This window comes from Monodon monoceros, unplaced genomic scaffold (assembly GCF_005190385.1).
Source record: "Monodon monoceros isolate NGI ecotype Baffin Bay Population unplaced genomic scaffold, NGI_Narwhal_1 Super_Scaffold_15, whole genome shotgun sequence".
NCBI lineage: Eukaryota > Metazoa > Chordata > Mammalia > Artiodactyla > Monodontidae > Monodon > Monodon monoceros.
In genome coordinates, this window is record NW_021703771.1 from 63,636,682 (window position 1) to 63,649,494 (window position 12,813).

Sequence of the window (12,813 nt, forward strand, 5' to 3'; positions counted from 1 at the left end):
GACCTTTTATTATAATAAATCATATATACAAAATAACATGAATTTTTAAGACCCTACTACCCAACTCATGACTTAAAATAGTACCAAAAAATTGCATCCACCCCAAACTCTTCCCTGCTTCCCCCAAGGTAACCATTCTCCTGAATTCTATGTTATTTATCATTCCCTAAATTGTTGTTATGCATAAATATGTCTAAATTACATATTTAGACTTGCTTGACTTTATGAAAATGGTACCATTCTCTTTGTAGTGTTATTTACTTACCATTGTTTCGAAGACATATCCATGTTGTTGTGTGAGCTATAGTTAATCCATTTCACTGAAGCCTACATTCCATTCTAACACATTTATTTATCCACTCTTTTACTGATGGATGATGGGTTGAAAAAGATGTTCTTCCTATTATCTCAACAATTCAAAACTCCCCTAAGAGAGTAGTTAGCAGGAAAGAGCTGTAGCTAAGCCTCAATTCCGCATACACTCATTGTTTGAGGGAAAACAGGGGCTGTGGAGTCACAGATTTGGGTTTTAATCCTAGTTCACTTTTGGGGGCGAAGGGTGTGTTCACTATCTTGATTGTGGTGATGGTCTCCTGTATGTATAAATATGTCAAAACTTATTAAATTGTATACTTTAAAGACGTGTAGTTTACTTTATGTAAATTATACCACATAATGCTCTTTTTAAAAAAGAGAGAGAGAACCCTGTTTCAGGGTTTAAAAGCTATGTGATCTTAAGCAAGTGGTGTAATCCCTCCGAGATGCATTTGTGACATGCGCACAATGCAAGCTGCCTTGCACGGTTGCAGTAAGTATTAAGTAGACTCACACAGAGCACCGAGCCCAGCCTCTGAGCTTTTCTTTGTGCCAGGTGCTTGGCTCCGTACTGGGAATAAGAGATCAACACAATGAGAATGCTGTGTGTCTGTCCCCCCGTCCTGCCCCAGTCTAGAATGGAGGGCAGATATGAATACAGCCCATTCCAATTTAATGGGATGTGTGTCGCAAGAGAAACCGGAACAAGTTATGAGAGACAGCCTCACTGTTGGAATGCATAAAGGCCTGGAAATGGCAGACCCCAATCTTCCCACCCTGCCTGCAAAGGTACAGAGTAACAAGGGCCACAAACCGCAGAGCAGTGAACACAAGGAGCCAGCAAAGACTCCTCTGTGCTTCCACTGTGTCCTCCTGAAACTACTCACCCAGAGAGACCCAGTGAGAAGTGACTGTATCTAGGATCGTCGTAAAGGTTTTCTCGATGGTAAGTTACCCTAGGCCAGGGGCCCTGTCTGTATACTGAGACCAAGCAGGACTTAAATGGTTTTTGAAAACAATAGCATGAATGAATGAACATCAGACAAGTCAAAAATAGAAGGACAAATGACCACGGCAGGCATATTGTGAAGGCACTGGGTAATTTAGTAGTCTTGCCCTTTTATTTCACCAATATGGTGCAACGAAAAGAAATGAAATATAAGGTGAGAAGCCCTGGGTCACGTCCTCTGACTCATTCTGGCTATGTGATCTTCTTGGGAAAGTAATTTCATATATCTGAGTCTCAGTTTCCAGATGGTTACAATGGTAGTAATAATTATTAAAGTACCTACTTCATGGGAGTTCTTGTGAAAATGAGATATGATTTTGAAAAAGTTCTAAAGCATTTTACTATCATTATAAAGTTAGTACCAGTATAACCACTGGTAGTTCTACACGTAGATAACCTGTGAAGACACAATTAGAAATTTTTTAGTAATTGCTGAAACCTCTCAAATTCATTGCCTTAGGTAGGAAATTCTATGTGGGTGGAATAAAAGACTCAGAGTGACTGAAAGAGTGGCCAATTTTCATAAAACCGGACAGCTTATAAGACACTAGTCATCATCATTTGAGCATATACTATGCACCAGGCACCATGCTTAAGGATCTTACAAACCTTAATTCACTTCAACCTCACAATCATCCTCAAGGTGGGTGAGGTAATCATGCAATTTATTATCAAAACCAGAACACCTTTGAGAGTGAAAGGGGTGCTTTGAATAATCACACAGAACAGCAACTGTAAACCAGACTGTCCTGAGCAAAACCAGAACATGTAGTTTATGACTCTTCACAGTTGAGGAAACTGAAGCTCACAGAGGGAAGCGATTTGCCAAGGCCACCAGCTTCGACAGGTGGAAAAGCTGCCCCGGACCGGTGCTCTGAAGCATCACCTTATACAAGCCTCCTCCATGTGCAGTCACAGAGTAAGGCTACTGTCCTTCTGTCATCTTCTAAGTCCTCCTCCAATTTAAATATCTCTTATCAGTGAAGACTAGAACAGAACCTGAGATGCCAGTTCAAAGAAAAACAGAAACTAGAAAAGAAAGTTTCTGTTTCTCTCAATACCATTAGAGCCAACGATTTACTGCCACAATCCCAGTCTAATTTATCTGTTTGTGGGGGAATTTTACGCAAGAGATTGAGTAATGACGGACATTCTTTCTGCTGAGACAATGGGGCCCCTATGAATGTTTCCTTGATTCAGTGAAGATATTCATCAAACATAACCTCCAGCAATGGCAGTTGGAGAAATGCCTTCTCAAGGAAGTGTTCTGTCATCTGTAACTGAATTTTCTTCAAATACCTGAATAACCTCTTTGGTAGTACCTGGTACACACTGAAAACTGAAAGAACAAAAAAATGTCAAGGCTAGGACAATACTAAAGCAATGCCTTACTCTTTGATTTCACAGTTGAATAAAAAGGTATTTTGTGAGATTTCTGAATCTCTTTGCAGACAGCATTTTTCATGCAGCATGTTTACTATTTAATGATATACATAACATATATAGTTGGAAATATTTCAAGCAATTTCTTTTCTTGCTACACTACACCACTACTTTGAAAGATGTATGTGGATATCATTAGCAAAATACCTTTCACCACACCATAAACACAAGTCCTACTTGGGAAATGTTTTGCATTAGGATAATTATTCTGGAACGATTAGCCAGAATAAATAACCAAAACAGACGTCCCCTAAGTTTTCTGTTCTAATTTATGTCCTTAACTTTTGCCCTATTAGCAACTCTCATTTTAGGAGAGTGCTTCTATCCTAAGCACATAATAGATGCTTAATTATTTCTTGAATGCAAGTTAGGTGCTTTTCATCCTAATTTTGCTCTCAGACCATTTGCCCCTTAAGCATTTGTTAACGTACCTGTCCCTTCTTCTCTATAGTTCACTGCTCTCCTCACCATAGACCCACCTCCACTGCCCACCTGGAAATACAAAGTGAAGGGTTTCCCCAGTAGAATTTTCCCTCTAAGTTGACTTCTATATACTCCATGTTTAAAATGATCCCAACTGTTAGAATGACATTTAAGGACATGACTGCAGTTAGGGGTCTTGGTCTTAACGTGGAGACCATAAGATGCTAGCTTGGAGCCCCTCGTACAGTTAATGGATTCCCACCTGATCTCAAATGCCAACTTCATCATATACTAAATTCCTAAAGATTTAGGTCTACTCCTGGACTTTTTTTAATATTCTGTCCTATTGGTCTGTATATCCAGGTGCCACACTGGCATGATTCTTGACTCTTTATGTCTTAATATCTGGTCAGGCTGGTTCTCCTTCCCCCACCACTGCTCTTCTGTTTTACGGCTTTCCCAGGTAGGAACCTTGGACTCAGTTTCTCCAGTCCTCGCCCTCCTCCTCCCAGCCCCTAAAATAACTCTAAACGAAAACAGAACAAAACTACTCAACTTTTTACAGTAAGTCCCCTATATATGAATCTTCAAGTTGCGAACTTTCAAAGATGCGAACCGTGTTCACGTGTCCAATCACTTAAGTCACATATCTGGCGTACACTGTCACATGCATGCATCCTCCACAAGTGCTTATGCTTTTGTGTACTTTACTGTACAGTACTGTATAGAGTACGGTAGTACAGTATCTTTATTTCAAGCCCAGGATGTCCGGAAGCAAGTGTAAAAGCAGTGGTGATGTAGCCGGTACCATACTGTACTTTTCAAGGTACTATACTGTAATATTAAATACGTTTTCTTTATTTTTTGTGTTTTTTTATACGTATTGTGTGAAAAGTATTGTAAACCTATTACAGTACAGTACTATATAGCCGATTGTGTTAGTTGGGTACCTAGGCTAACTTTGCTGGACTTACGAACTACACTGGACTTGCGAACATGCTCTCGGAACAGAACTCGTTAATATGTAGGGGACTTACTATATTGGTATTGTGTTAATTTTTAAAATTAACTTGGGCAGAAGTACAGCTCCGATCTTAGAGAACAATTTTCCACTCACCACTTTCTAGATAAAGAAATTAATGCCTTGAAGGCCCAAGTGATACATCCAAAGAAATGCAGCAAGTGGCAGAGCTAACGCTCGAAATTTGTCTCCTTAACTCCTAGAATAACACCATCTCTTAACTTTAGCTTTTAACTTCCCCCTTCCTCACCATTCACAACCACTCTTTGGATCTCGAGGTCCTTAGGACTTCTTGCCTGTTGCAGTAGTCTATAAATATTCTTCTTACACACCTCACCCTCTCCCAACCCCTTCCCCATTTCGTGACTGCCCAAGTCAGAAGAATTTCTCCTTCGAATGCCACTATATGACAAACATTTATTGCACCATGTTAATATATGTAAAAGTTTTCATTCTGGTGAGTTCTCCCTACCTGAGAGCTCTAAGTTTCTTGAGGCAAGTACAGATATCTTATTAATCTTCGCATTTTGTAGTAGCAGGTAAATGCTATATACATTAAGAAACGTTTATTCACTGGCTGCTACTTCTTCCTGGAATGTCCTTCTCCAAGATTTCTGCATGGCTCACTCTTTTAATCCCAATCACCTCTTTGCTCAGGAAGGCCTACCCCTTTCATTTAAAATTGCAACCTCTTGTTCTGTTTTATTTTACTCTACAGCACACGTCACTTAGTACAGCATCATTGCTTATTTATTCTCGGTGTCTCACCGTCAAATCAAAGCACCATCAAGGACGAGTATTTCTTTTGTTTGCTTCATTGTTACATCACCAGCACCTAGAAGAGTCCCTGGCACACAGAAGATGCTTAATAACTCCTTTATAAAAAATGAATTATAATTCTGTGTTTAAAGTAGTGAAGGTGATGGATGTGTTAATCAACCCAATTGTGATGGTCGTCTCACAAAGCACACGTATGTCAAATCATCACACTTTAAATATATAAAAATGTATTTGTCAATTCTATTTCAATAAAGCTGAAAAAACTTAATCTAAACAAAACAAAATCCTCACCATGTAATTCATCTTCTGATTTTAATTTTCCTTACTCACACCAACAAGAGAAAAGTGAGTTTTTTAAATTATAGGCTAGATCAATTTTGAAATAGCTGCTTTTCCTATTATAATAAAAGACCTTCTTTGTATAGATCTTCCTCAACTTATGATGGGGTTTTGTCAGATAAGCCCACCGTAAGTTGAAAACAAACGTCAAAATGTATATAATTCACTAACCTACCGGACATTGCAGCTTAGCCCAGCCTACCTTAAACATGCCCAGAACACTTAACATTAGCCTACAGTTAGGGCAAATCATCTAATGCAAAGCCTATTGTATAATAAAGTGTTTAATAGCTCATGTAATTTATTGAATATTGTACTGAAATCAATACACTGTTTATGTCCCTTTAATGAATTCCTTGGGTCCTGAACTTACCTTTTTTGGACTAATTTTAGACTTACAGAAAAGTTGTAAAGATAGTATGGAGAATTCCTTGTGTACCCTTCACCCAGTTTTCCCTAATATTGACATATTACATAATCATGGTACATTTGCCAAAACTAAGAAATTAACGTGGGATAATACTATTAACTAAAAAACAGACTTATTCTGATTTCACCAGTTTTTCCAACTTATGTCCTTTTTCTCTTCTGGGATCCAGTCCAGGATCCTCTGTTGCATTTAGAAGCCTTACCTTTGGATCTGGTTCTTCATCCTCGTCTTGATAATCATCGCAGAATGGACTGGAGTTGGCTGCAAAGGTGGGTCCCTGGGAGTAGTACTGAGAACTCCGGTAGCCATCCTGCCGCAGCGTATCACATTCTGCAGGGGTACAGGCCGGGGAGGGGAGAAAGGGCTTTAAGAACCAGGATTAGTTTAATCCTCCTTACTTACCTTTCCTAGTAATATTTCTCTACGCATAACACAATTTCAAAATAATGACAATATTAATAATAAAAATTATGGTAAAAACTACGAATTAGTAAAGCAGCTGCCACACTCTACATGCCACGTTAATACACTTCAAAGGAATTACCTTTACACCTCACGACAACCCTCTGAGTCAACTTTAGGGTAATTAAATCACTTGTTGTGTAATGTTATGCAAGTAAGCAGTGGACTCAGAATTTGAACCCAAGGTCTTACTTACCATAATTTTTTTCCAGTTTTATTGAAGTATAGTTGATTTACAATGTTGTGTTAATTTCTGCTATACAGCAAAGTGACTCAGTTATACATATACATATTCTTTTTCTTATTCTTTTCCATTATGGTTTATCACCAGGTACTGACTATAGTTCCCTGTGCTATACAGTGGGACCTGGTTGTTTATCCATCCTATATATGATAGTATGCATCTACTAATCTCAAATTCCAATCCTTCCCTCCCCCACGGCAACCACAAGTCTGTTCTCTATGTCTGTGAGTCTGTTTCTGTTTCATAGTCTGTTCATTTGTGTGGTATTTTAGATTCCACATATAAGTGATATGTGATGTTTGTCTTTCTCTGACTGACTTACTTCACTTACTATGATAATCTCTAGGTCCATCCATGTTGCTGCAAATGGCATTATTTCACTCTTTTTTATGGCTGAGTAATATTCTGTTGTATATACATACCACATCTTCTTTAACCATTCATCTGTCGATGGACATTTAGGTTGCTTTCATGTCTTGGTTATTATAAATTATGCTGCTATGAATATAGGGGTGCATGTATCCTTTTGAATTAGAGTTTTGTCTGGGTATATGCCCAGGAGCGGGATTGCTGGATCATATGGCAACCCTATTTTTAGTTCTTTGAGGAACCTCCATACTGGTTTCCATACTTACTATAATTTTTGACATGAAACAATTGATTAAGTAATTCCACATCAAAAAACACAAGCAATTTTCATGCTAGGCTTGTTTTCTAGACTGATTAGCTGGAAGTGACAAGAGAAATCATGGATTATAATGCTCTCATTTTGTTTTTACTTCTCAATTTAACTTTGATGCTAAACAGCCTATAATCACTGTGCAGAATTTAGTTAGTACAAGCTGGCTGGCAGTCTGAGATGTCTTCCAGTCCACGGAGGAATGCCTGGCACCACTGAGTGGAAGGTAAGTAGCAGCCCTGGATCGCAGGGGGACTAGCACCACTGGCTGCTCAGAGATTAGAGATTCTCTTCAAGGAGCAACAAACCATTGCACTGATAACTCCCATTGGTGGGGGTGAGCACAGAAAGAAGAGTTCTAATGGCTTTTCAAAGCCCCAGGAGCTCTCCTATTACCCAAATACCTCAGAGGAGCATTTGCCTTGCAAAAGGATTCCCCACAGGGTTCCTTTAAATATCCAGCTTGGTAAAGGAAGGTGACATGTGTTTGGTTTTGGACAAGTTTCCTCTTTGCACAGCTTTACAAAACCATGCGCCTAATGGCACAGAACTAAAGTAGGGCATCTTCAGCGTTCCCTTCTAACACTAGGAGCTAAGCTTCTTCTTCAAAGAGGAGATTAATAGTTGCTTTAGTGGAGGGATAAAAATTCTGCAACTGGAGAATAAAAAAATCCTCACTCTCCTGTGCTATCTACCTCACAGTGGGAGTGGAGAACCAAACCAAAACTATAAATCAGATTTTTTAAAAGTCCCATGGAAATAGTCACGAGGCTCTTTTAGAATGCCAAACTAACTTAAAAATTAATACTTTAATAATATAATAATCGTAAGAGAGCTAAACCCTACTACTTCAGTTACTTATGGGCTGAACAATGTGTGGGCTGGCAACCACTGTTAATACTGAGTAAAACAGAAAATTAAAAAAAAACATTTCGGAAACTTCCAGGACACACTTTTAAAAATGAGGATTTACTAACCCTAACCCTTTTCAGTGAGAAATACTTTCACATTTTCTCCAATATTTGACAATCTCTCTGCAAAAGTAGATAGTACAACCGGACTCTATGCTCTCGCTCTACAGCGATGTTACCTGGAGCACGACAGCTAGTTTTCAAACGGTGTTCTGTGCAGAGTTCTGGGATTCTGTAAATATTTGATTTTATTTTTTTATCTTAAAGCTAAGATAAAAAATTACAGCTCCACAGTTCTACATGTCATTAACTTGTATTGCTAAATTAACTTCTCTGTAGTCCTGTAAAACTGAAGTCGCCTAAGGATTCAGGGTGAACCTTGTAAAACAAACCAATAAAACCTATTACCACTGGCAGCTACTTCTCACATAATTCAGTGCTTTCAAATAATTGCCAAACAAAACAAAATACAAAGTGAAGGCCAAGGGCCTCTTCAACTAAGTCCTTTCCCTGTTCAAAATAATCCTTTCTCCCCTCATCCACTGACCTTATGAAAAGTACAAGTCTCAAATTATAGACGTTTATAATATTAAAAAAATCTGTTTCACGTACCAGGTACCGTGTAAGAATGTATTTGAAAAAGATTCCTCTGCAAGGGACTGCTAGGCTAGATCATCTCTAAAGGTGATATTAGTTCTGATATTCTTGGCAATAATATTAAAAATAAGCAAAGCGCTATCATCAAAAAGACAAGAAATAACAAGTGTTGGCAAGGATGTGGAGAAAAAGGAACCCCTGTGCACTGTTGGTGGGAATGTAAACTGGTGCAGCCACTATGGAAAACAGTATGGATGTTCCTCAGAAAATTGAAAATAGAACTATCATACGATCCAGCAATTCCACTTCTAGGTATTTACCTGAAGAAAACAAAACCACTAATTCAAGAAGACATATGTACTCCAATATTCACACAAACATACAGGGGACTATTACTCAGCCATAAAAAAGAACGAAATCTTGCCATTTGCAACAGCATGGATGGACCTAGAGGGTATTATGCTAAGTGAAATAAGTCAGACAGAGAAAGACAAATACTGTATGATTTCACTTATATGTGGAATCTAAAAAACAAAACAAACCAGAAACAGACTTATAGATACAGGGAGCAAGTGGATGGCTGCCAGAGGGGAGGGAGGTGGGGTTGGGCAAAATAGGTGAAGGGGATTAAGATGTACAAACTTCCAGTTATAGGGCTTCCCTGGTGGCGCAGTGGTTGAGAGTCCGCCTGCCAACTTTGGGCACACGGATTCGTGACCCGGTCCAGGAAGATCCCACGTGCCGCGGAGCGGCTAGGCCCGTGAGCCATGGCCGCTGAGCCTGCACGTCCGGAGCCTGTGCTCCGCAATGGGAGAGGCCACAACAGTGAGAGGCCCACATACCACAAAAAAAACCAAAAAAAAAACCCTTCCAGTTACAAAATAAATAAGTCACAGGGATATAATATACAGTATAAGGAATACAGTCAACAATACTGTAATGATTTTGTATGGTGACTTATTAGGATTGTTTTATAACGTATTTAAATATCGAATCGGTATGTTGTACACCTGAAACTATATTGTACAACAGTTATACTCCAGTTAAAATTTTTTAATTAAAAAGAAATTTAAAGTAGCCTAATAACTCGATACCCGTTGAATCTTAAAAGACCAAAATATCGTAAAATTATTATCCATAAGTTAAAAGCATAAAAGGCTGACAATTATTAGTATTTCCAATGTGTGTCACCTTTTAAGCCTAGTTTAAAAGATAATGCCTTTTTTTCCCCCAAGATTAAGTTTATGTCACAAAAATATTTAAATAGTAGTATAACAAACAGTAGCATATCAAATGAACACGATGCTGGTCTAAGATTAAATTAGGCCATATAGGGACTTCCCTGGTGGTGCAGTGGTTAAGAATCCACCTGCCAATGCAGGGGACACAGGTTCGATCCCTGGTCCAGGAAAATCCCACATGCCGTGGAGCAACTAAATCCGTGCGCCACAACTACTGAGCCTGTGCTCTAGAGCTCGTGAGTCACAACTACTGAGCCCGCACGCCTACAGCCCGTGCTCTGCAACAAGAGAAGCCACCGCAATGAGAAGCCTGCGCACTGTAATGAAGAGCAGCCCCCACTCGCCGCAACTAGAGAAAGCCCGCGCACAACGGCGAAGACCCAACGCAGACAAAAAAAAAAAAGTCCATATAAATTTATGGCAGATGACCAATTTTTTATACCCTTATCAGATTTCTGCAATCTAGTAAACTCATCAAATTCCATTGCCATTTATCTTATTCCAACTCTACAGGAAATCTAGGAAAATTTCCTCCTGTCAAGTTGCAATGGCTCTCAGTTTCTAAACCATGGCTTTGTTCATTAAAAACTGAGTTTATTGTCTGTGGAGTGAGATGTAAGTGAGTACTAGCCATCATGAATAAACAAAGACTTTTCAAACACTGAACTGATGGTAAGAGCAAGGCAAAGCATAATTTAAAGCCAGGTTATGCCAGTAACCACAGGAGGGGAACACGATACTAAATGTAACAGAAGCTCTGTCTTTAACACATACGTCTCTTGCAACAGAAATTAAGAGTAAAACCATGCTATTGTTCTCACAGTACTACTTGGATAAAGGTGTCACTGTTTATTGTGTCCTCTGGTTTCCCAGCCACAAATTTCTTCCTCCTTCCTTTCATGTCAAACTATTTTCTTTAGGGCAAGAACAATGGACGAACACCTTGGTAGACCAAAGTTTTTAATATAGAAGCAAAAAATACTGTCATAGGATTAGATGGTTACCTAAACATCTTGTGAATTTAATACTGTTCTGTCCTCCAAACCTTCACATATTAAACTATTCTTTAGACTTTCTGTTTTAATATTTTATATATGCTGAGAGAGTCCGCTGCAAGAAGATTTAGAGTTATCTTCAAAATCACTTTCTCTACTGGAAATCCTTGATGAATTTCCACTCTCTGTTTTGCTCCTAAATGTATTGAATTAGTGACAATGAGCTGGAATATACAGCAGTCACAGACAGTTCCAAAATCCCAGTGGCTTAATACAACAAGAAGATTCTTTCCTGCATGTTCTCCTGGTCTAGGCAGAGCTACTGGGGGCTCTGCTCACCACAGTCACGCAGGGACCAGGCCGAGGGAAGATCCTTCTCAGCTTGTGCTTGGACCATCACGCAGCAGCGCTGGGAGAATGTGCATTTCACACTGGCTCTGGGAACTTCTGCCAGAAATAACCAGAGTTTACTTCCGTTCCTATTTCTTTGGACACAACAAGCCACATACACAGCCATACCTAACTTCAGAGGGGACAAGGAGGGGCCACCCTACCTCATAAGCAAGGGGGAGAATGAGGCTATCCCACACCAGCTCTAATGACTCCTCCAAAAAGAGGGACAACACTGAATCTATGATTTTCCAGATTCTTGTCACCCATTCTCCCAACACTTACTAAGTGTTTATTTCCAATCCTTCCTGAATGAGACTGAGAGGCTTCCGATGTGGAATCTGCGATGGAAAGCTACCCTGCTGTGTTTCAGTAACAGGGCGTTGACCTTCGGGAGGGACTCTATGGGGAAGCCGCTGAGTGTCTGGAATCCAGGACAAACCAGGCACCGCTCACCACCTGTGAGACCTGGGGGACAGCATTTTAACCTTCTGGAAACTCAGATCCCACCTCTAGCGCTGGCACAGTACTTCTTCTGGGAAGCTATCATGAGAATCAGTCAACAAATATTTCCAAGTACTTTGCTCTTTAAGGTGAGAGACTAGGTCAGGGTGTGTCAGGACTTTGCACAGAACCCTCCACCTGGCGGGTGCTCAAAAAACAGTCACTGCTGTCAGCATTTACCACATAAACCATAACTACCTCAAACTCTCCCACTTCTATTTTTTTTTCTTTTATTTATTTTTATTTATTTATTTATTTATTTACTTATTTTGCAGTACACGGGCCTCTCACTGTTGTGGCCTCTCCCATTGCGGAGCACGCGCTCCGGACGCGCAGGCTCAGCGGCCATGGCTCACGGGCCCAGCCGCTCCGCGGCATGTGGGATCTTCCCGGACCGGGGCATGAACCCGTGTCCCCTGCATCGGCAGGCGGACTCTCAACCACTGCGCCACCAGGGAAGCCCCAAACTCTCCCACTTTTAAAAGCCAGTAAGCAATTCCATAACAAGACCTGCTTGGCTACACAGTTGTTTTTTTCTTTTTTAATAAATTTATTTATTTTATTTATTTTTGGCTGCGTTGGGTCTTTGTTGCTGCATATGGGCTTTCTCTAGTTGTGGTGAGCAGGGGCTACTCTTCGTTGCGGTGCGCGGGCTTCTCATTGTGGTGCCTTCTCTTGTTGCGGAGCACGGGCTCTAGGCACGTGGGCTTCAGTAGTTGTGGCACGTGGGCTCAGTAGTTGTGGCTCGCGGGCTCCAGAGCACAGGCTCAGTAGTTGTGGCGCACAGGCTTAGTTGCTCCGCGGCATGTGGGATCTTCCCCAACCAGGGCTCGAACCCGTGTCCCCTGCATTGGCAGGCAGATTCTTAACCACTGTGCCACCAGGGAAGCCCTACACAGTTCTTTAAGATTCTACACTTCGACCAAGCTGTTGGCTACGTCTTTACCAAAACATCAGGAGGTTGTATTGCTTTTCCCAAGTCAGTATGACACTCATACAGGGATTCTCTTACTGTCAATGGCCTGAACAT

The 12,813-nt window shown here is 40.3% G+C and overlaps 1 protein-coding gene across 2 annotated transcripts in view; it reads right to left on the reverse strand.

Moving 5' to 3' along the window:
- NHSL1 (NHS like 1) overlaps positions 1-12,813 on the reverse strand; it is a 237,202-nt gene that overhangs the window by 28,461 nt on the left and 195,928 nt on the right. For both annotated transcript variants that reach the window (XM_029223503.1, XM_029223504.1), the window contains exon 3: positions 5,963-6,090. In XM_029223503.1, coding sequence (XP_029079336.1) covers positions 5,963-6,090 — 128 coding nt within the window. The remainder of the gene's footprint in view (positions 1-5,962; positions 6,091-12,813) is intronic.